This window comes from Emydura macquarii, unplaced genomic scaffold (assembly GCF_026122565.2).
Source record: "Emydura macquarii macquarii isolate MOO-44397 ecotype Brisbane River unplaced genomic scaffold, CSIRO-AGI_Emac_v2 contig_2897, whole genome shotgun sequence".
In the NCBI taxonomy this organism is placed as follows: domain Eukaryota; kingdom Metazoa; phylum Chordata; order Testudines; family Chelidae; genus Emydura; species Emydura macquarii.
The window spans coordinates 22,522,562-22,545,928 of NW_027133034.1; the positions used below are offsets into that span (position 1 = coordinate 22,522,562).

The following is a 23,367-nucleotide window of genomic DNA, read 5'->3' on the forward strand; positions in this document are numbered from 1 at the left end:
CTGTAATGCATAACTAAGGTTTGAAAAGCACAAAGTATTTCTCAGGCTGTTAAGTGGCACAGGTGGGAAATAATACATGAGGTCTAGGTTCCCAGCCATGCGTTTATCCTTCTGGGTCAGCATTATCTATTTCCTGATTTAGTGTTTCCAAGCCTTTTAAAGTCCTTGAAAGCCCTCAGAATTAAGAGCCTATTATGTTTAAAAAAAAAAAAAAAAAAAAAAAAGTAACAGTCTATGGAGCATTTACAACTCCCTGGTTCTAAGGTATATCCTAGACAAAGAAATTCTGCTACGAAAGTCTGAAAAAAAGCTTCCACCAATCATGTCTGAACCAATTTATTTCAAATTTTATTTGTTCATTGGATCTCAGTAAGGAAATACACCAACTCTCAACCAAATTGGTTCAGTCATTGATTGATGTGCCCACAAACTTCAGACAGGACTTTGAAGTGTATGTATAATAAACATACACAACAATAGAGCTCAAAAATGGGTGAACTTATTTTGCTGAAGCTTTCAAAGAAAAACATCACCATTGGTCTAAATCAGTACTTTGTATGTTAAAACCAATGTGTTAAAAATTCCATCTGGAAACCCACAGGCAGCCATGCAGATCACAGAGAAGATGGGACTACTTATTAAGCAGTGTAAGGATTCTGCACAATGTTTAGTTCTGGGTTGATTTAAGGTGTAGCCCAATGTAGAGCACAGTGCAGTAATCCGATTTTGACATGACAAAAGCATGGATGGACTTTGGCAAGGTCAACATTAGAAAAACTGTTTCAGGTCATTTAGAAGATGAAGATGAAAAAAGGTCTACCTAGAAATTGCCACAATATGATCACCACCTATTAGGGGCTATTACTTATTCACAAAAATCAGACATTTAAAAGTAGTATGTTAATAGCAGTATCTTACTTTTTTAGTCCATACCTGTTAGTTAGCTTGTATGTGTGTTCAGCTAGGTCCTGAAGTTCAAAAGTTTTATTTACCTAAAGGATTGAAGGCTTACTCTGTGCAGAGTGAGGTGTGAAGGTCTTCACTAGTATTTGGGAACATTGCATCACCTTTACTAAATTATTTGGTGCAGGGACTCTTAGGTGTTTGCATAGTGTCTAGCACAATGGGTTCCTGAGCCATGACCAGAGCTCCTAGGCCCTACTTATCTTGATTTGAAAATTGCCAGTGACAGAGAACCCACCATGACCACTGGTAAATTGTTCCAATGGTTAATTACCCTCACTGTTAAAAATGTACATTTTGTACTTTGTCTGCTAGATTGAAGAGCCCATAATAAATAGATAATAATAATAATAATAATAATACACTTTTATATCACTTTTCAACAGTAGATCTCCAGCCCTTTACAAAGTATCATTATCACCATTTTACAGATGGGAAGACAGGCACATAGAGAAGTGATTTTCCCAATGTTGCCCAGCAGGCCAGTGAAAAAACTAGGAACTGAAACCAGATCTCTTGAGTTCAAGTCCAGTATCCTATCCCCAAGACCACACTGCCTCTACTAATTAAATCCACACAATAGAGGTCAGACAACTACTGGAAAAACACCACAGAAAGACCTCATAGGCTTTTTTGCTTTATCAGTCTAGCGAATATGTAAAAAAGCAAAACAAAGAAAAAAAAAAACCAACTTTCCAAGCCATCTCACAGAATAGTTTGCACTGGAAATTCTATACGATCACATACTGAAAATAAGGGTCATTTTAGGTAGGAACAGCAATAATTAGAGATAAATTGTTCAAATTATGTGAAATGAATTGTAATTTAAGTACACTCCCATGTGATTGAGGGCTTACCACCATTATGATGTTGTGAAGTAATTATAGTCTTCTTCAGTTATCAAAATGTAGATTCTATATTGCCAAGAGGAAGGATTTCATCACAAAAGAAAGGGGTTTCTGCAGTTACAAAATATTTTTTTTAACAGCATACTAAAGAAAATACTGTGTATTGTTTAATATGATTTGCAATGTTCCTCCACATTCCCATTATGAAAATTTAAATTTTCAAAGGATTTGTATTATTTTTATCACCTTTAATATTAACATACAACTTTTCAAAATGTAAAGTTTGAAGCTCTTTCAACAAAATTGACCATTTATAATTTTTTTCTTCTTGATCTGAATTTAGATATAAAGTAGCAATACTTATTCAAAATGCATATTACAATAAAAAAAGCAGTGCAGAAAGACAGCAGATGAAAATGATCAATAGAAGAGAATAGGAAGTGAAAAAAAACCAAAGATATAGAACAACCTTAGTTTGGGTTAATGTGTGTCATTTTATTTTGATGGCAGTTTATTGTTATTTACCTGTTTAAAAAAATGCATTCCCAAGTTACAGTTTACCCTTGGGAACATGAGAAAATACTTTACGTTGAGTTTGTTTAGGGACTGTTCTTTTGTGAACTATATTTGCTGGCACCAATTTTAAACATTACTAAATGTCTACATGCAGTGCTGTCTCAGTTTAGATCCAAATGAAATTCAATGTCAAACACTAAATCTTAATTTAGTGAAATTAAGTAAGTTTTATACACATTCTCTGTATAAAGACAATGTGTTTTAGAGAATGTAAAACATTAATATTTCATCCCTGTATTTTGAAAGATAAAACTACAAAATGTTAATTTAAAATGTTGCCTGGCATACCCACACTCTGAAATAGGTAAAATTCCTTAACCTAAAGTACTAACCTAAGTCACTTTATCCTACTGAATGATTCTAGTAAAAAATTCCCTTTCTAGAAAAATGTTTGCTGGCCCTGAAAATATGAACATGTAATCATGAGAAACCTATTTATTAACTACAACATTGTTTAACTAACAAAATAAATACCTTTTAAGAGTACAAAAGAGCATGGCTAGCTAGTTTAAGCTGATGTAAAATACCCAAGCTTTATTTGGCAAGCATAGCCTGCTCTCCTCTGCCACGTTTATAAACTAATTTAATATTTCAAGAGGTATGCAAGTCAAATGCCAGAAATTACATCATTCCAAAGAGATGAACATTATGAACTTGGCATTTTATTAGGCCAATTAAATTAGATGAATTGTTTCATTTTGGAGATTCCCATCTGACTCAGTGGCTCCATTTGGGGAAAAAAGTTTACTGTTTTCACCCTAACATTCAAACAGCAGTTAGCAAGTCTGTAATTTTGTGGCAATTTCAAAAGTAGTAGGTATAAGTTCTTTCATAACCGTTGTATGGAAGTATTTAGTAAACTACACAGTTAGAGGCATTGCCAAAAAAGTTACCCAAAAGGACATACCAAGCTCATGGCATTATTCAGTAAGGCAAGTATGATAAAGCCAAAATTATAACATTTTAATGTTTTTTTCCCCAACCATCTTTTGGTGTTGAATGTCAGTCGTCACTTGAACTAGTGTAATCTGTAATTTCACTATCTGCAATTTGTTACACTACACTTTTCTAACAGTTGAAGTCACCAACACATGGAATTTCAGGGTTAACATACTTTTTTAGATGGGACTATCCTCGGTTTTGGATTACAGTCCCCACTGTTCGCAATCCCTGCCAAGAGATAAACTGTTTATTTTTGGAAAAAATTAGTGAGAAAAATTTGGTCACCTACCAGGAGGTGACGTGGTTATCTACTCTTTCCTCCCTTCCTTGCCTTAGTCCTTCTTTTCACTGATGATGTGAGAGAAGGGAGAAGCAGAGGCAGGACAGCAGCCTCTTTCCTTTCTTCATACATTGCCATAGTTGCAGCCTTCCACTTCAAGACACAGTAAGTGATTGAAAAATGGGTGTAGCCAACAATGCCTATCCCTTGATCCTCAGATCATCACTGCTTTAAGATCATCTACTTCCACTTCCCCTGTGCCTTGAGCAGTGAAACAGTGACTGTTAAATGTAACTGACATGCGAGTTTAACTCCCCGCTGAGATGAATGGAACAGTTCACCTCTCAAATCTACCGTTTAAAGTGCACTGCAGACCGTGGCAGACACCACTGCATGGAAATTTTTAAGAACAGGCTTGGCAAACATCTGTCAGGGATGGTCTAGGTTTACTTGGCCCTGCCTCAGAACAGGGAGCTAGATTAGATGATTCCATGACCTGTAACAGTCTCTTCATGGTTTGAAGGTTCTCTCCAACCATAAGTTAGTTTGCTTAAAAAAACAAAAATAAAGAAAAAATAAAAGAACAAAAACCTAAACTTTCTATAAACAATTGAGACACCTGTCCACTCTTCTACTGATCCTAGGCATTTGCGGAGGGAAGTGCATGTTACACTTTGGAAAACACTGATATATTATATGCATATATAGGAGCCGCCCTACTGGATCAAACCCAAGGTCCAGCTAGACCAGCATTCTGTCTCTGACAATGACCAATACAAGTTGCTTGCTGCTCTACAGAAAGGTTTAAGAACACCAGAGTAGGCAGATGTAGGATAACCTGCCCCACTTGTTAGAGACTGGCTTAAATTCTGAAACAGACTTTAATATCCCTTCCAGAACATTTTGTACTTATGACAACTCTAAATATTCTTGCTAACCGTATAAACATCCAATCTATTTTTTGAATCTTGCTAAATCCTTGGCCTTAATGTTCAATGGAAATGAGTTTCACAGTCCAATTATGAAAAGTGTGAGAAAGTATCTCCATTTATCAGTTTTTAATTTGCCACCTTTTGATTTCATTGAATTGTCCCTTTTTCTTGAATTACGTGACAAGGACAACAGAAGCTCTTGATCTACCTTCTAATATCTTTCATAATTATATATACTTTTATCATATCTCTAATTCTATAATTTCTGTGGATGGAGGACTATGAGGACTTCATATGTCCAGAGAAGTATCCAGGCTTCCAGATACTTACCTGAGTCCCAAATCTTATGAAGCACTGAGAATTAAAACTCAAAATATCTGAACAAGAGGCACGGAATTAACAGGCTGTATTTTAAACGCTGCTGTTTAATCATTTCCTTTTTCTTGTACCTTAAGTAATTATACATACCCCTTCCCAAAATAAGGCAATGTGACCTAGTGAATAGAGTACTGAGATCCAGGAGACCTGGGTTCTATTCCAAGCTCTGCCATGGGCCTACTTGGTGACTTTGGCCAAGTCACTTCTCTATCTCAACTTCCCCATCTGTAAAATGATACTCATTTTTTTTAAAAGTGCTTTGAGATCTGCTGATGAAAAGTGCTATTTAAGAGCTGAATATTTTTTATTATTAACATGGCATCTGAGAGTCTTCCAAATATTGAAAACTATAAACAACATTACACTCTTTTCATTCCTCCCCATCCAATAAAAGAAATACCTTAATTAATTTAAGTGGAGCATAGCTGCTGCTAGTGGCAGTCTCCCAGACCAATCCAAAGAAAGGCTATGACTATCAGGACAGAGACCACAAACTAAACTTTATGGGAAATATTTTCAAAGGAATAAAGGACACCTGACTACTCTAACTTCCACAGATAGTCAATAGGAGTTGGGACCTGTCCAACACCTGTTTTGTTATTTGGGTTTTTCATCCATGTATGTCCTAGCTACTTCCATTTTTGTTCTGTTATTTCCTGTCCTATTGGTTTCTGTTCTCTCCTCCTTCAGAGTTCTTTATAATTTTTTTTTCTGGCCATCTGATATGGAGGATTTGTCTAAGGCTGTTGTTTATGAAAAGTAGAAATGTAGATAGTAAGATCTTAAGTCTCCAAGTTTCAACACCATACAGTGAGACTGATTTTACAATTCTTTTAAATATTCAAAGTTGCCCTTGTTGTCTTGAACTGGTCATTTGGTATTAGTTGTCAGGAAGAAAAACAAACAATCTAATTATGCTGTTTATTGCATTCATATCATTTCATGCTTCAGCAGTCTGTGCATCTGTTTCTATTTTGTCTATAAAGTCTCATTTGTCTTTCCTAGCACTCCTTTTGGCCTCTGTTTTTTATTACACATTCCTCCTGGAGCTGCTGGCTGTGTGTAAGTGTGTGCGCGTTCTTGCTTGATTTATTTTCAGTTTAATTTCGTGTCTTTCTTCTATTTTCTGGCACGCATCTCAACCATTCAATGTGACGTTTCTTCCTGAATCTTAGACTTTTTCACAATTTTAGTGAAAGTTTCCGTCACCTGTTTTCATTTGTCCACTACTGTTCCATCATCTTGAAGCACCTTGTATCTACTTGCTAGTGCAATTCTAAACTCTTGTTTACCAAACTGACCACATTACAATTTGGTACAAATGGAAAAGAACTTAGAAGATGTACACAGCAGAAACAGGGCAGATGTGGGAATGGACCTTGCATTAGTGGCAGCTAAATTGAGACTAAAAATAAGAATAAAGAAAATATCTGAACAACACATAGATGCCCACATTATAACATCACAAATCCAAAGTAGATGGTAACGCAAAAGTTTAGTGTGGACCTTGCTACTGCCCACTAGAAGTTCCCTAATGCACTTTATCTGAATGCTGTTTGAAAACAGGAGTAGGTGAAAGCCCAGTACTGAACTTTTAGTGCATGACAGCCAGGTCTACACAGTTAGTATGCGGCAGGCTAGCATGTTGTAGATTTACAACCGAGTTTGCCATGCAGTAACTCTCCATTCTAGACAAGCCCTAAGACTTCTGGAGGCATAGCCCATGGTTCTTTGCACTGCAGTAAGCTGAATTGTTCCAAATTCATTTCCAGTGAATTGTGGGAGATCTTGTCTATCTTTTCTGGGCAAATGGGGGAGAATTGTGGGAGAGCACTGGAGGACCAGTGGAACTTAAGCACAGCTAACTTGAATCCACACTGCAGAGTGACTGTGACAGCAGCTGACAAAAGCTGTGATAACACAAGCCTATATCCTCATATAAGTCAGCCAACTTGAGTTAAAAAACACCCCACACTTGAGGAGTTAAGGGTTTGAGAGTGTGGACAGGATGATCATTAGGGGCAACTCTCAAGTTGCAACCTGAGTTAACGTGGCAATGCAGGGAAGTTCTGTATCAGGCACCACTGCCAGTGATAAAAGTTCTCTTGTTACATTCAGAGTTTTGGTCAGGGCTCATCATAACATCTATCACAAACTTTTCAAAAAGGCCTGAGTGTGATTATATCAGATAACTATTAAATTCCAATAGCATTAAAAACAAACAATAATAGATGTCAGAAGGAGGAAACAAAACAGAACAAACATTGAAAAATGCACAGATTAAATTTTCATTTTGAGGAAAAACAGACAAAGAAGTCTGTGTGTTGCTGTGCAAAGTCATTAAAAAAGTCTTGTTTTGTTAACTGTCATTGCCTAATTTTAGAATAAATTAGGAATAAGATGGATATCCATTTTTTGTACTACCAGACGGACTGCACCTTTATGAAACAAGAGTAATACATGCACTTATGCAAGACTCAGAAGAGAACTGGAGTTTAATCTGCAAGCCATGTTTTTAAAAAAGTGAAAAACAGCCTATTTTACATCCTTATGAAAGATAGAATAGTAAGAAAAATACTTATGCAAGACGCTAGGGGGGAGTAGTTTTATCTGCAAAACTTTTTTTTAAATGAAGATTGTCAGCAATCTGTTATATATCCTACTTTCCTTACATTGCCATAAATTCAACAAAAAGCTGCCTCTGATCTGCTTTCACTTTTATCACCTTAACAGTCTAGTAGGCAGAAGGAAAAGAGACACACAACAACTAAGTTGTTCTATTCAACTCTCTTGTCAAGAGAGAAGGCTACAAGATGAAGGTGGTGGCATTAACTGTCACATTTAAGAAATGTAGCCATAAGCTTTGATGCAATCTACAACAACACTGTGTGTATATTCTTAACTATTCAACATATTTTGGTGCAAAATCATGACTGATGTTCTCCATAAAAATGACACACTAAGACACTGACAGCTATTTTAGGCCCCCGCCTGTTTTATAGAAAGATTTTTCATCCAAACTCCATTTTTTTTCCCCTTCTTAATTTTGCTTACTATAAGGGTTTGTTTTTGTTTTAAGCATTCTACCACTGGTGTGTGCAACCTGGACACTGCAGACAATATACTTGCGTGTGTATCATTCCTCATAGGTGCCTTTCCCTGCTAAGCTTGAGCAATCAACTGACTCCATGAGAGAGAAAAGGACAAATGAAATCCGTACCTCCAGGGAAATAAGGTGCACTGCAGGAAGCACATCTGAAGGAAAGCTATGCATGGGTGAAAATCAAATTGAACACTAGGCATAGTCATTCAAAGTGGAAGTAAATCTCCAGACCTGCGTGTGCCTGCTTCTTTAATCTCATACGTACAAAGTGAGAGGTGGTGGAAAATGGCTTTTGCTGAGGAGACAGGCTTAAGTGCTGTCCTCAGTATGCTGGATAACTACATGCTCCATTCTTTGGCCATATTCCTAACCAGCAGTAATTTAGCAACTGTGTTATTGTACAGAATGAGGCTCCCCAGACCTCCCTCATCCTGCTCATCTCCTTTTACTCCACAATTCTGGTGTGTAGAATCAGACCCTTGATACCTTTACTGCCATTCATATAAAAATGGGTGTTGTTTCACAGTTGAGGAATGAAGGAATGAAATATGCACTTGCTGCCACAGTGAATAAGATGATGTCAAGTTCTCCTAAGGTGGATAGAATTTGGAAGAACTAGGTTGTCAAAATCCCATCTCCATTGTCACAACTGAAAAACGACAATCAAAATGCACTAGTGTTCACTCTAGGCCATGAACTCCTACCCTGGTAGTTCATATTTTTATAGGTTCCCCTGGCTCTTTTAGGAAATGTAACAGCCTCTGTATTTGCTGTTTGAGCAGTATTATAATTATATAACTCCAGAAAGAGAAAGGCAGGGAGAACCCTTAAAAAAGTCAGCAAAAATAATGTTACAATAGTGATGACAGCAGCACAATTATTGAAAAACAAACATGAAAATAAGTCATACGTTTCTAAGATGTTATTTGAATACAAAAATCTGGTGCAAAATAAACAAAGATTTACACTGTCGTTTAAGTTTCCCCATGTATTGCACAGTAGCTCATTTTGAGCTCTTGGGGGAGGGAGGAAAAAGGAGCAGCTGAAATGCAACCCATTACACTACACAGGAAAAGTGGTAATCAAGGCTCTTGACATCAATGTTTATGAAAAAAAGAAAAATACTGAAGTTAAATATTACTTTGGCCATGTCTGGACACTGGAACTGGAGGGAACCTGTTTTAGGTTAGCACATTAGAATCAGGAAGTTAAAGAGGTACTTTCACTAGCTGCAGTAAAATTAGACAACCCAAAGAGTATGCAGATCCTGTTCCAAGACAAAATTTTAACCAATATTGAGTAAATTAAATAACTGGTTCCAAGAATATTTTATTTAAAAGGAAATTGTTGCAGACATTGGGTACTTTCCCCCCTCTAACTAAACTTCATGTTTTATTAGCATTCTCACCTTTGGTTAACCATACCCATCTTTTTTTTCAGATATTACATATTTTAGCCTTAAAGGAAAACTATACACATTTTTATCAGCCAAGAAATCTGAAGGATTTCTTAATGAGGGCATATGGTGAGGTATGTGAAAATAGAGTTCTTAAATTGCAAATTCTATAATCATGGTAATGTTAGTTTTGGCTCACATGCCCAATGGCTCAGAAAGTCTTATGTACTAATGAAATACATTAGGATCGCATAGCAGCAGTTAGTTTCAGATATGTAGAAAAGTGACATCACAAGCATGAACACCAGAGGAGGTAGGAATAGCATAGTATTTGTGTTGCACCAGGCATAGTAATACACCAATTACCTACTTACACAGATGAGGAGTAAAGTCAAGTCTGAAAGTTTAAAATAAACAAAAAACCTAAGAGGTTGTTACTATTTTTATTTATAAAGGTTCAGTTTTCTCTCTCTTTTTTTTTTTTTTGGTTATGTTTAAAGACAATTTTCAGTATCCTGCCCTGGTTTACAACCAAACAGACAGAAGAGGAAAGAACTAAAACTGAAATTTATCAATAAAACAAAATTAAACAACCTGTAAAAAGATGAGAAAAAATATTCAGGTGGTTGTGTATAACTCATCTGCCAATGCTGCAAAACAATGCATCTGATAGTGCAACTCCTTGTATCCTTGAGTAGGGGTTGAGCAACTCCATGTGAAAGACCATTATCTAAACTCAGCTACACAATCACAAAATGAAAAGAAAATATGCAACTGAATTCTTCAGTATCTGGTGAATTCTATGGAAAACATTCAAATGACAGAACTATACCCTTTATTGTAGCTAAATAATTAAAGCTATTAGCATTGACTGAACCTTGACAAAAATCATGACTAAAAATATGTCTCCTTGCTCCATCCTGCTGTACCACTTTAACAAAGGGCGGTAGATTTTTCTGTTCAGAAAGACCCCAATGGGGGAGACAGAATAAACTGACATCTGGATATTCCCAGTCATATGTGGAGTGTAGAAATGTCTTTAGAACACAAACTGTGGGGTCTGGAGAGGAGAGAATAGTGGAACAAAAATCAGATCTTCATTCTTTACCACAGTAACTTCCTGGAAGGGGTAGACAAATGGATTTGATTGGAGAACAATGACACCTGCTCTATATTTAGCAGCATGCAACAAACTAAGAGGCAGATGTACTGGAGAGAAGGGGGTAATGGAAATTAATAGATATGACTGAAGTGCAAGGTCACAGCCACCAACGTTTGACCTTTTAAGCCAGGCTGTCCAGCCTGCTCTAATAATTATTTAGGAAGTTAACAAGAGGCTATCAGACCTTTTCAAATGTGTATGCACTGTTGTTGTAGCCATGTTGGTCACAGGATATTAGAGAAACAAGATGGGGGAGGTAATATCTTTCATTGAATTCTATCTGCCTGACTACCTTGAATAACTTTTATTGATGAGAGAGCCAAGCTTTTGTATATACACAGAGTTTTTCTTCTTACACTACCCAGACATTTGGAGGATGTGTTACTGCATAACTGAGGGTCTATCGGTAGTTTAAGCAAGTGTATAAATGAAGAATTTTACATGACAGGGAAGAGAGAAATGGTGAGGGCGGGGAGGGAGGGGGCAGAAGATGGGTTGAACTAGAGTGGAAAAAAAGTAAGAATCCTAGAAATTTGATACTAAAAAGATGTATAAAGCCATTTTGTCTGTGAAACTGCAAATATAGGATTAGTCCTTTCAGTATAGTCTCAAGTGTTTCATCCAGCCTACTGTTACATGATGCTGATGATGGGGTTCCTTCACCAACTCTTTGGGAGATAAATCTACAGCCTTGTACACTTACTCATGAAAATCAGCCCTTGAGTGTCTAAGGGCTTATCTACACAAGGACACTCAGGAAAGTTAAGGTAAATCTACTAAAGGTGTAAAGTCAATATACATGAAGTTAAAGTGTGTTAAACTCCATTATGGATACTCTCTTTCCGGAGAGAAATAGCCTTAGTTTGCTGTAACTTATTTCTCCTAAGGCCTGTAACCACCCTGGGGTTCCAAGCTCTTTAAGTTATGCACACTGATGTCACATTAGGATTTTTTTAATACATTTTGTAATGTTCTATACTTCAGATATAGATAAACCTCTAAAAGCCTGATATTGCAACAAGGCTTTTTCTTAAGTTGTTTATGCATCCTGGCTCTAAATTTTTACACTGTTCTTTCCAAAAGCCTTGAAAGTATTATACTTATTTTATGGGATGTTGCAAAACCTAGTATTAAGAAAAACATATAGCACATTTTTGTTGGATACATATGCTGTGAAACAAAAGAAAACTAAAGCAAAACAGCAACAAGGAATATTAGTCACTGCTCTTGCCGAATACAATTATTTAGCATGGAATGTTGACTGAAACCTAGGCTACAGAAGCTGAAAGGATCAAATAAAAAAAAGTAGCTACTGTTACAAGAATTCATATTATAAGACTTTTAGAAAAAAATTCTTCATATCTTTTTAGAAAAATCAATGAAGAAAAAAAAATCAAATAAACCAAAAAACACCAAACAAAACCGAGAAAACAATGCAATGAGCAAGATTTGTCATGCTCCTGAGATTTCCCTATGTTCAATTAATGACTTAAACCTTGTTTAATGATCAGTTCTTACTTTACTCAATCTAAGTGTGATTTATGGTACTGATCATTCTTTCTACTGAAATAAGAGAATGTGCTTAGCACTCTCTTTTGGTTTAAATTTTACAAATGGAATGTTTCCAGAGACTGCAGCTTTCCTCCTGGACTTTTTCACCTATGTCCTTGGCTCCACTATGGCTTTCAAGAATTCAGATCTTAATTTTCTTCCCAAGACCCATGCTCTTAGTTATTCTCGAGCCTCATGTTATCCCTAAAATAACTTTGCTTATAAATCTGGCATTCACAAACTTCAGAGGATTCTTAGAGTTCATACCTCTCTTGACCTTGGCTTTGTTCATGTACTCATTCTTTAACTTCTCTGTTGAGCACACACTTTCTAAATTATTTCCTTTCTTTAAATCTCATCTTAAAACCTTCCTTCCTTTTTAGCCTATAATTGACTCTCTCAAGCATTCTAAGATACTGTCTACAAAAGATACTAGATAAAGAGATTGTATTGCGTCATCTGCTTCCAATAATATTTTGAAAAAAATCGAAAGTGCTCAATTTCTATTTTCTGCCATCTTCTTGCTCTGCTAATAGAGTTGGCCAGTTAACTGATGCTCACTACCAGCTGGTGGAACTCATATGTTTCCCTTTAAGTGATCAAGGGGGAGGGCTTTACACTTCCTCTATAATTCCTCTACAGAGATTCTCCATCAGATAAGTTTAGGGTAAGAAAACAAAAACAGTCTTAAAAGAGAACCATTTTTTAAAAAAGAGACCTAGACTATGAATGACAGCAAAATCTAACAATCAATCCATTTAATTACAAATGATACAATGTGCAAATGGAATTGTTTCACTTTTTTAGGAGATATAGGTTTAATCTTGGACATTAAGTACTAATTTCTGTTTAAAAGTTTTTAAAAATTGAGAGGCTGCCTCTTTTCTGATGAGTTTAACCTTTAGACAGTTCATCTGTGTAAAGAAAGCTAAATTATTACATATTACACTTTTTAAAAAAAATAGGATATATAGCTCTGCAAAGTCAAACCATATTCCATTTGGACAATACCTTCAAAAAAGGCAAAGACCATTTTTAAAATATCCCTATCTTTCCAATTTGTCATTTTTTATTTCTATGAAGTAAATCACTTAGAAGAAAGGCTTGCAAGGATTATACTGTTCTTTTTTTTCTTCTTTCATGAATTAAATAAATATTTTGTACAGTTTTGGCAAAATGAAGTCAGAGGAATACAAAAACACTGTTCCATTCCAATAGTTCTGAAAACTCCTGCAAACAATTAATCCAGTTCTTGCATCCACGTAGCTGGAATTTTTAACCACTGTCATCTCCCAAATAAAGCACATTCCTAATTCCTTGCTTGAGAATTGCAACAACTCTAAACACATTTTACTACTATCTACAGCAATTACTTGTCCTTTGAGTCTCCTGCATTACCAAAAAACCCAAGATGCACAAGCACCAACAATAAATGTTGTTCCAAACCAGTTGTATAATTTACTCTATGAACAAATTTGCTCTAAATAAAAAAACCTTCTCCCATCTACAAGCCAGTGGCAAAATATCCTCAGATTTCAACATATTCACTGTTGTTTGCCTCTATGATTACTTACCTCATAACTGTTGTTCTTTGAAATCTGTTGCTAATGTCCATTCTGATTTAGATGTGTGCACGCGCCCCATGCATCAGGGCCAGAAAGTTTTCCCTTAGCAGTATCCGTAGGGCTGACTCTAGCGCCCTCTGCAGTGGTGTGCGTATGTGCTCACATATATGGCGCTGCCAGCCCCCCTCCCTCTAAGTTCCTTCTTGCCGGAAATCCGACAGAGGGGATGGAGACTGGGTTGGGGAATGGACATCTCGAAGAACAACAGTTATGAGGTAAGTAACCATTCTTTCCTCGAGTACTTGCTTATGTCCATTCTTATTTAGGCGACTTACCAACTGTGCCTCTGGAGGTAGGCAGGAGTTCGTGGCCGTGAGGATTGCAGTACTGCTCTGCCAAATCCCGCATTGTCCTGAGCTTGCTAAGTGATGGCACATGGGATATAAAGGTATGTATGGACAACCATGTAGCAGCTCTGCATATATCTTGAATAACGGCACATGTGCCAGGAAAGCCACTGAAGATGTCTGGCGCCCTTGTGGAATCGGCTGATAGGGATGTCGGAGGCGCAACTCCAGCAGCTCACAACAGGTTCAAATGCAAGCTGTAGTCCAGGATGATATTCACTGCGAAGAGACTGGCTTGCCTTTCATCCTGTCAGCAACCACCACAAAGAGTTGCGTGCAGTGGCAAAATTACCTGGTCCTATCAATGTAGAAGGCTAGAGCCCTTCTTACATCGAGTGTGAAGGCATCTCTCTTCATTAGAGCTGTGAGGCTTTGGGCAGAATACTGGCAGGAAGATGTCCTGATTAACATGAAAATGGGAAATGACTTTCGGCAGGAATGCAGGATGAGGGTGAAGCTAGACCTTGTCCTTGAAAAACACTGTATAAGGAGGCTCCAAAGTCAGGGCCTTAATTTCCGACACCCTCGGGTGATCGCTACTAGAAAAGCCACCTTCCAGGACAAGTGTGTGAGTGAATAGGAGGCCAACGGTTCAAAAGGTGAAGCAGTGAGCTGGGACAGGATCAGGTTTAGATCCTACTGTGGAACAGGCTCTCTAATTGGAAAGAAGAGCCTTTCCAGCCCCTTGAGGAATCTAGTCACCATCTCATGAGAGAACATGGATCTGCCTTCTTTTGGCAGGTGAAAAGCCGATATCACTGCCAGGTGAACTTTGACAGATGAGCAGGCTATGCCTTCCCTGCTTCAAATGCAGCAGATAGTCCTGGATCACTTGTATGGGAGACTTCATCGGCAATATATTTTGACGGGCTGTCCAGCTGGTGAAATGCCTCCATTTCGCTAAGTAGGACGCCCTGGTGGAAGGCTTTCTACTTTCCAAAAGGATTCTATGAACCCGGACTGAAAAGTGACATTCTTCTCTGTTCAGCCAGGAAGCATCCACGCCATCAGATGCAGGGAGGCCAGCTCCGGGTGAAGCAGCCGACCCCCATCTTGAGAGATGAGGTCCAGGTGCAACAGCAGAGAGACCAAGGTTGTGCTACCGAGAGCTCCAACAGCATCCCAAACAAGTGCTGGCGAGGCCACACTGGGGCTATCAGGATGATCCGTGCCCTCTCTCTCTTGACTTTCATCAGAACTCTCTGCACAAGAAATATCGGGGAAAAAGCGTATATGAGAGCTCTGACCATGAGAGGAGGAAAGTGTCTGTCAGAGAGCTGTCCTCTGATCCCAGGAGAGAGCAGAAGTGGACACCAGGGCTCCCACATGCAGGTTTTTGGGGGCGGGGTACACTTTACACTTTAGCCCAGGCTGCAACCCCCATTACCATGAGAAAAAAATTGAGGCTAAATTGTAGATCATGCCTGAGGATATTTATAGAAACTTATTTCCCTGTATCTATGCATCTATAGTTCAGTTCTTGTGAGATTTGCTGGAACCAATCAGAAGCAGTGTTAGAACGGTCTCAAGCAACATTCTGAACAGAGTTGCTGGGCCTCCTGGCGCAGCCCAGGCCCGTCTCTAGAAGAGAGCGCGTGTGCCTGTGCAGTTAAACTAGGACTTGTGGTTTGACATGTGTTTGACATTCCATACAGTCCTAAAACATGTGACACTAGAGCCTGAGGAACTGGAAGAAGCTTCTGAACGTCTACTTCACAAGTACCCTACAGATCTTTCTGAAATTTTTCCTTGGGAAATGTTGCAGCTGAAAAAAATCTTCAAGTCTACTTTTGGAAAAGGATATGAACTACCCTCACTTATTAAATGAGATTTACAAAAAACAACTGCAACTATTTTTCAGTGAAGAAGTGTGCATAGCCCTATGGATTTTTTGCACACTGCCAGTTTCTGTGGCAGGAGCTGAAAGAAGTTTCAGCAAACTAGCACTCATCAAAAACTGCAGACGTTCTACAATGGGGCAGGAACAGTTAAGCCACCTAGCTCTCTTGTCTATTGAGTGTGAACTTGCAAGAGAAATTGACTTTGAGGGGCTAATTCATGATTTTGCAATGAAAAAGGCCAGGAAAATAAAGTTTTACAGTTAATTGGCCTAATTATAAAATGTTTGCATTGGTCCATTAGAATATTAAAAAAAAAAAAAAAAAAAAAAAAAAAATCATCAAGATATTGACAGGATACACCACCTTTATAATGACCAAAAAGTTACAAAATAATCAGCAAACTTGTAGGACTCTCAGGCTGCGTGTTATGGTAAACAAAAATAGCAAAGGGGGGAGAGAGCATTTTTCAGAAATGTAGAATATGTAACAGTAATTTCAGAATTAAAACTTTTTTCATAGCTCATGAGATTGTATGTATGGGATGAGGGATTGTGGTATGTATGTGAGAGGGGGCCCGTGTTACAAGTTTGTACTGGGCCCCAAAAAATCATGCTTGGGCCCTGGCGGTTGCATTTCCTGTTTTCCCTGGTCGCAAAGAGGTCCACTCGAGGAGAACCCCCACCTGTGGAAGACAGTCGGCCACCTCCTGGTGTAGTGACCACTCATGGTGAGAGCAAAAGGATCTGCTCAAACGATCTGCTAGGGTATTCTTCAGTCCTGGCAGGTGGACCACTTCAAGGTGAATGTGATCCACACAGAGGTTCCAAAGACAGAAGGCTTCTCGGCACAGAGCGGAGGATCTGGCTTCCCCTTGCTTGTTGATACAGTACATCACCACTGTGTTGTCTGTGAGGACCCGTACTACCTTGCTGGACAGGTGTGGAAGGAACACCTCGCAGGCCAGCCATGTGGCTCTGAGCTCTCTGACATTTATGTGAACAGCTAGCTCCTCTCTGGACCAAAGGCCATAAATCTGTAGGGAGCCAAGGTGGGCACCCCATCCTAGCTGTCCTAGATGTCCAAGGCATCTGAGACCAAGGACAGCATCAGTCTTGAGTCTTTGAAGGGCACCCCTCCTAGCACCTGCTGAGGGTCCATCCACCATGATAAAGAGGTGTGTGTGTGGGGAGTGGGGCAGGGGGGTTTTGAGGACCCTGTCCAGAGAGTGCCTGGATGGGGAGTAAACTGTTGCTAGCCATAATTGGAGTGGTCGAAGGTGAAGCCTCGCGTACCGTACCACGTAAGTACAAGCCGCCATATGTCCCAGCAGGTTGAGGCACATCCTCGCAGGGGTCAGGGGGTGGGACCTTAGATTGGTTATGAGCTCCATCATTGCTAGGAACCTGGCCCTGGGCAGTAGCGGTTTGGCTTGAATAGAGTCTAGGACTGCCCCTATAAACTCTATTCTCCGGAGTGGTGTAAGTATCGACTTCTGTTTGTTTATCAGCAGGCCCAGTGACCAACACATCTCTCTTACAATATTGATGCCACATTGGACCTGCTCCCTTGAGCGCCCTCTGATAAGTCAGTTGTCCAGGTAAGCAAACACCTGTACTCCACTGCTCCTGAGGTAGGCCGCTATTACCACCATACATTTGGTAAATATGCAAGGAGCGGTAGAAAGGCCGAATAGGAGAACTGTGAACTGGTAATGCTGAGATCCCACTGTAAACCACAGTAACCTCCTGTGGCCCGGGAAGATAGCGATATAAAAATAAATGTCCGTTAAGTCGAGGGCAGCAAACCAGTTGCCTGGATCCAGTGAGGGGATGATGGCTGCTAGGGAGACCATATGAAACTTTAGCTTTTTGAGGAACCTGTTTAGGCCCCTTAAGTCCACTATGGGTCTCAGGCCTTCCTTTGCCTTTGGGATCAGAAACTACCATGAGTAAAAGCCTTTGCCTCTCAGTTCCTGAGGGACCTCCTCCACTACCCACACTTGCAAGAGAGCTTGTACCTCTTGGGCGAGGATTTGCTCATTGGAAGGGTCTCTGAAGAGGGAGGGGAAAGGGGGATGAGAGGATAGGATTGAAACAAACTGCAGGGTGTAAACACCAGTCACCGTGTTTAACACCCAACAGTCTGATATAATGGCCCTCCAGGCTTGGAGAAAAAAGAGGCAAGGCGGGAGGAGAACAGTCGGGAAACTGGATCTCAGGTATTGACTGATGGGTTGCTCTGGATGCACCTTCAAAAGCTTTGTTTTCTGTCCAAGGAATGACAGTTGGGCCTTGGCCTTGAAGCTGGTGCCAGTGAATTACCCCAGCAACACTTATAACCCTTATTTATCTTTCTATAGGGTTCCCCTCTGGACTGGCATCCGAAGCATTGGTGCCGTGAGGATCTAAAGTGTTTCCTCAATGAAGACAGGGTATAAAGACCCAAAGAGTGTAGCGTGTCGCTTGAGTCTTTTAACACATGCAGCCTGGAGTAGGTCTGGTCCACCAATAAAGCAGTGCCATCAAACGGAAGATCCTGGATGGACTGTTGTACTTCTGCCAAGAGACCTGATGACTGGAGCCATGACGCTCTCCTCATTGACACCACGGAGGCCATTGCTCATGCCGCTGAGTCTGCTGCATCTGAGGCCGCCTGTGAGGAAGCCTGGCCACTGTCCTGCCTTCTCCTAGGGCTGCCTCGAACTCCTGCTTGGAGGACTGTGGGAGGAAATCAGCAAATTTCTCCTGTGATTGCCAAATGTTAAAGTGGTATCTATCCAGCAATGCCTGCTTGTTAGACACCCTCAGCTGCAGGCTGGCCGTTGAATAAATCTTTCGACCAAATAAGTCCATCTTTTTTACCTCTTTATTCTTAGGCATTGAGCTCATTTGCCCCTGCCTGTCCTGCTCGTTGGCCACTGCAACTACTAGTGAACCCAGGGATGGGTGTGTATACAGGTATTCGAAACTCTTGTCAGGAATATAGTACTTTTTCTCCGCCCGCTTGGATGTGGGGGCGCAGAGATGCTGGGGTCTGCCACAGAGCTTTAGAAAGCTTTACCACTCCTTCATGTACCAGGAGGGCCACCCTGGAAGGTGCTGCAGAAGCCAATATGGCAAAAAATTTGTCAACTGGATCTATAAGTTCCTCTATCTTGAGGCCCAGGTTAGCTGCTACTCATTTTAACAGTTCCTGGTGTGACTGGTAGTCATCCAGTGGGGCAGCATGAGAAAGGCCTGCTACTAACTTGTGATATGAGGATGAGGAGGAGACTGGTAGCTGGAGGCAGTTAATGTCTCTTCCCTGGTCGGGGTGGTCACCGATGGGCTTCCCGAGAGCAATTCTTGTGCTCCGAGTCGACATGTAGGGCTGGCACCACAGTCTGGTCTTTGGATGAGTGCAGCACTGAACTTCCATGGAACGAGGGAGCCCCCCGGGGTTCCAGTATTGCCAGTGTCCAAACCATTGGCCTTGGGGCCACCCCCCCATCTGCAGTGGCATGGGGAAAGTACAGGGGAGCTTTGTAGCCCGCGTCATGGGGGGGGCAATGACCTCTTTCTTCGACTCCGAAGAGGTGTACCCCGGTGACTATGGGTGGGTGGAGGAGGGCGGGGATGATGCTGTATGCTTTCCCGCTTCGATACACCAGGGTTCCAGCATCGGGGAGCGATGCTGAGAGCCGGAGTGTTGGCTATTCCCTGACTGCGTCTTGTCCTTTCATTTTCTATAGGGACTTGAGTGATGCCGGGGCTCCGGTGACCTGCTGTGTGCCGGGGACTCGCGGTGCTGTGGGCTCTCAGAGCTACGGGGCTCTGAAGACTAATGCCAATGGTCGGTGAGTCAGAGCCAACGCTCCGGGAACTGACACTTAGCGTCCGGAGATTGAAGTGTGTCCGACGCCTCTTGGTGAGTTCCAGAGACTGGTGCCAAGAACCAGGTAAGCGATGTGAGGATGACAAGCAGCGACCAGTTGACCTAGCAAACCACTTTTTAAGAACTACTTAACTACATACACTAAGACAGCTAAACCACTAGGAAAAAAACAGAGACTTGCAAGAGAGCTGTTCCAGCACCATCACGGGTGGAAAGAAGGAACCCAGAGGGACGGGGGGCCAGCAGCACCATATATGCGATCGCATATGCACACTGCTGCAGAGGGTGTTATAGCTGGCCCTATGGATATTGTTAAGGGAAAATTTTCTGGCACCAGTGCACATGGCACTCATACATACCTAAATCAGAATGGACATGAAAAAGCACTCGAATAAGGTTTTTTTAAATGTTAAGTCTCTAACAAAGTAGAATATTTGTTCTTCAGGTATGGGATAACACTATCCTCTAACACAGTACAATGGCTATAAAATTAGTTAATTGTCTGATACTGTATTATTTGAGAAATAAAATGATCACTAAATTTCGTGCCAAGGTGTCACAACCACTCTACCCTTCCCATGTTGTTAAATTGAAGGGGGAGTGGTGGGGTGACCCTGTCTAAATAGAAGAGTGGACACAGGGGAGAGGAAAAGATCCTGGTACAGAAAAAGTTCAAAAAGAACTGAGGTCTTCTAATACATAAACATGAAGGGCAAAGTTCAGGTTTCAAGTTCAGGTCTAATATGTCTATATTATGACTTTTGTATGCAGTGTGCAACCTTAATTCTCTCTCTAGAATCTTTTTTTTTTTTTCTATTTAATTTTAAACTAGCTTGGTTATACAAAGCGGAGAAATGGTACACAAAATGTACATTTGGAAATAAATTTTAAGGCAGTACACATGTACAATACACATACACAAACCATGAATACATACTTGGGAAAATTCACTTTACAGGCCTAGTGACTTAAGCTTTCCTTATGTTAAAGGCCTGATCCTGAAGAGGGCTGCACATTTACAACTTTCATTATGTTGACTGGAGACAGCGTTGAGCAGCAGATAATCCCAGGCAATTAAGCACTAAAATGTCTCCCGGTCCCACACGTCACCATGAGGGTTTTTTTTTTGTTTTTTTGTTTTTGTTTTTGTTTTTTTTTTTTTTTTGGGGGGGGGGGGAGGAGAAGATATGATTCAAGATGTAACAGTGGCTAGACTCAAATTATTTACGTGTTGGTCAGTAATGAGCTGTAGGTCCCAGAAATGAGTAAAAGGAATCAGTACAAGGCAGCTTGATATTTTTTAAACCAATTAAATGTAATAATTTCCAGAGCAATGAATAGGTAGAGACTCTCAATGCAGAAATTCAAAACTCATTAAATTGGCTGAGGAGTGAAGTCCCTCAGACAGGCTCACATCTCCCACACTTTTTCTACGTAGATAAGATACTTGAGTGTTGCCCTGGAAATGCTGAGCAGGAGCGACAAGATTGCAATTGCTCCAAGATTCAGAATTCCAAACCTAGCCTAAGGAGGCCAACTTTCTTCACACAGTGTACTTGAAATTAGATCCTTATGAAATGGAGTAAAGGTGGAGACAGATCAGCCTTCTGATCACTTCTGAAGCCCATCCATTCAGTGTGAGTTTGCCCAGGTTTGATTTTTCACATTATCATAAAGACTTTCCAATTTGCATGCTTTTGTACATGACTCAAACCTAGAGTCTCCAGAGACAAGAAGAGGAAGGACACAACAGTATAACGATAAGTGCTTTCAAGAAAAATGGGGATTCAGTAACTAACTAACTATCTAAATGAGAAAATAGTTCTCTTGGAGTATACTGCATTCGTACGCTCAAACCTGAAAGCTGGAACTTTACTCAAATGCAATATTCATAATTTAAAAAAAACCTCCATGTACATTCAACCTGTAATTAGGATAATCATTGGTCGAACGTGGTTTTAAAGTTGTTATAAAACAGACAACCAGACATTTAATGACATGTCATAGTGTTAGAAAAATGAAGACTTGAAAGTTATGCTAATGAGCACCCTACGTAAAGAGGGAAAAATAGGTATGATTCATATGTCGTCAATCCCCTGCAACTTCAATTTCAACAACTTAACACTCCTGAACAGCACAAATATTTAAAGTCCTATATTTGTAACTGTTACAGTGAAAACTTCAGGCACGGAGCATTTCTGAGCAGATACAAGTTTAGTTTGGCAAGTCTCAATCAAGTTAATTTAACACTTGACAGGTATAGCAACGAACATGGAAATATGCAAATATTCTTAATTTTCTACCTTGTTACATTCACAGACAAACAGATCTATGCATGATTTCAGGTGAGTCTCTTGATACTGTATTCCAAAAAAATTGGCCCAGATTTTTGTTACTAAAATAAGTGATACAAAATATTAAATGTGTGTGTGTGTACACATATGTATATGAAGACATTACCTTCATGGCATGGATTTCTTCTAGTAATCTCTCTGCTCGCCGCTGGTTCTTTAACACCACATCTTCTGAACCCCTGAAGATAAAATCTCTGTTTAACTTGGTAGCACACTGATTTGCATTCATTTCCCAACGAAGAAGTTACTATTTGTAGCAAAATTAATCAAAAATATGAATAATTTTATTTTAATGTTCACATCTATTTTGTGTTAAAATGTAAATGTTCAGAACCACCAACTAGATATATAGAAACATATCAATGTGTCCCCAGCTTTTACAAATGAAATTAGCATGCAGAAAAGATACAATGGTAATTCTAAAAATGTGAGGGCAAATAGTGAGATATTTGATAGCAACATTTTGGCAAGGGCTTTTTTAAATCAGAAGAATCTGCTGCATCTTCTCTGTAAGCTACTGAATTAAACATAGTGTCTAGAGAAAGCTATAAATTGGTTTGCACCAGTCCAACTCAAACTAGATAAGAGATTAATCAAAACTAAGAACAATTATTAGGCTGAACTAGGAATTAACAAAAAAGTACTTGAAAAATTTATGTAAGTACAGTATGATTACATTAAAATGACTTAGGCAGGGTATAATAATGAAACCTGTAAAGATAAGGGATGAAAGGATATCTGCAAAAAAAAAAAAAAAAAAAAAAAAAAAAAAAAAAGTTGTCAGTTAGCTGATAGAATCCTGAATATTTAGATGGCAAGAGATACTTCTGAGTAAAAAAGTTTACAACAAAATTAAATTTTTTTAATAAAATTTAATTGACTAATGGAGGCCACTATCTGCCCAAAATCTTACAGAATTTGCTACAGTTGGTGAAGTGTCTAAAAAACAACTGTATTCTTCACATTTTGAACATCACAGTAGATTTGTCTTCTCTCATTGATCTCCAGGACTAACAGTGTCACAAATCACTTTGCTCCGTGTGAAAGGTTAAATTACATAAATACGCATTAAAAACAAATGCCAAATACTGTATATACGTGTTTAATGCATACCTAAAAGTGCTCCTTGCCTCTGCACTGAGGAAACTGCTGAAGCTTTTTGTGATACAGTTATCCAAAACATCAAAGGTAAGCTT

General features: G+C 39.5%; 1 protein-coding gene across 1 annotated transcript in view; it reads right to left on the bottom strand.

Annotated features, from left to right (window-relative positions):
* SRFBP1 (serum response factor binding protein 1) overlaps window positions 1-23,367 on the bottom strand; it is a 118,438-nt gene that overhangs the window by 56,340 nt on the left and 38,731 nt on the right. The window contains exon 3 of the mRNA XM_067568800.1: window positions 22,278-22,350. Coding sequence (XP_067424901.1) covers window positions 22,278-22,350 — 73 coding nt within the window. The remainder of the gene's footprint in view (window positions 1-22,277; window positions 22,351-23,367) is intronic.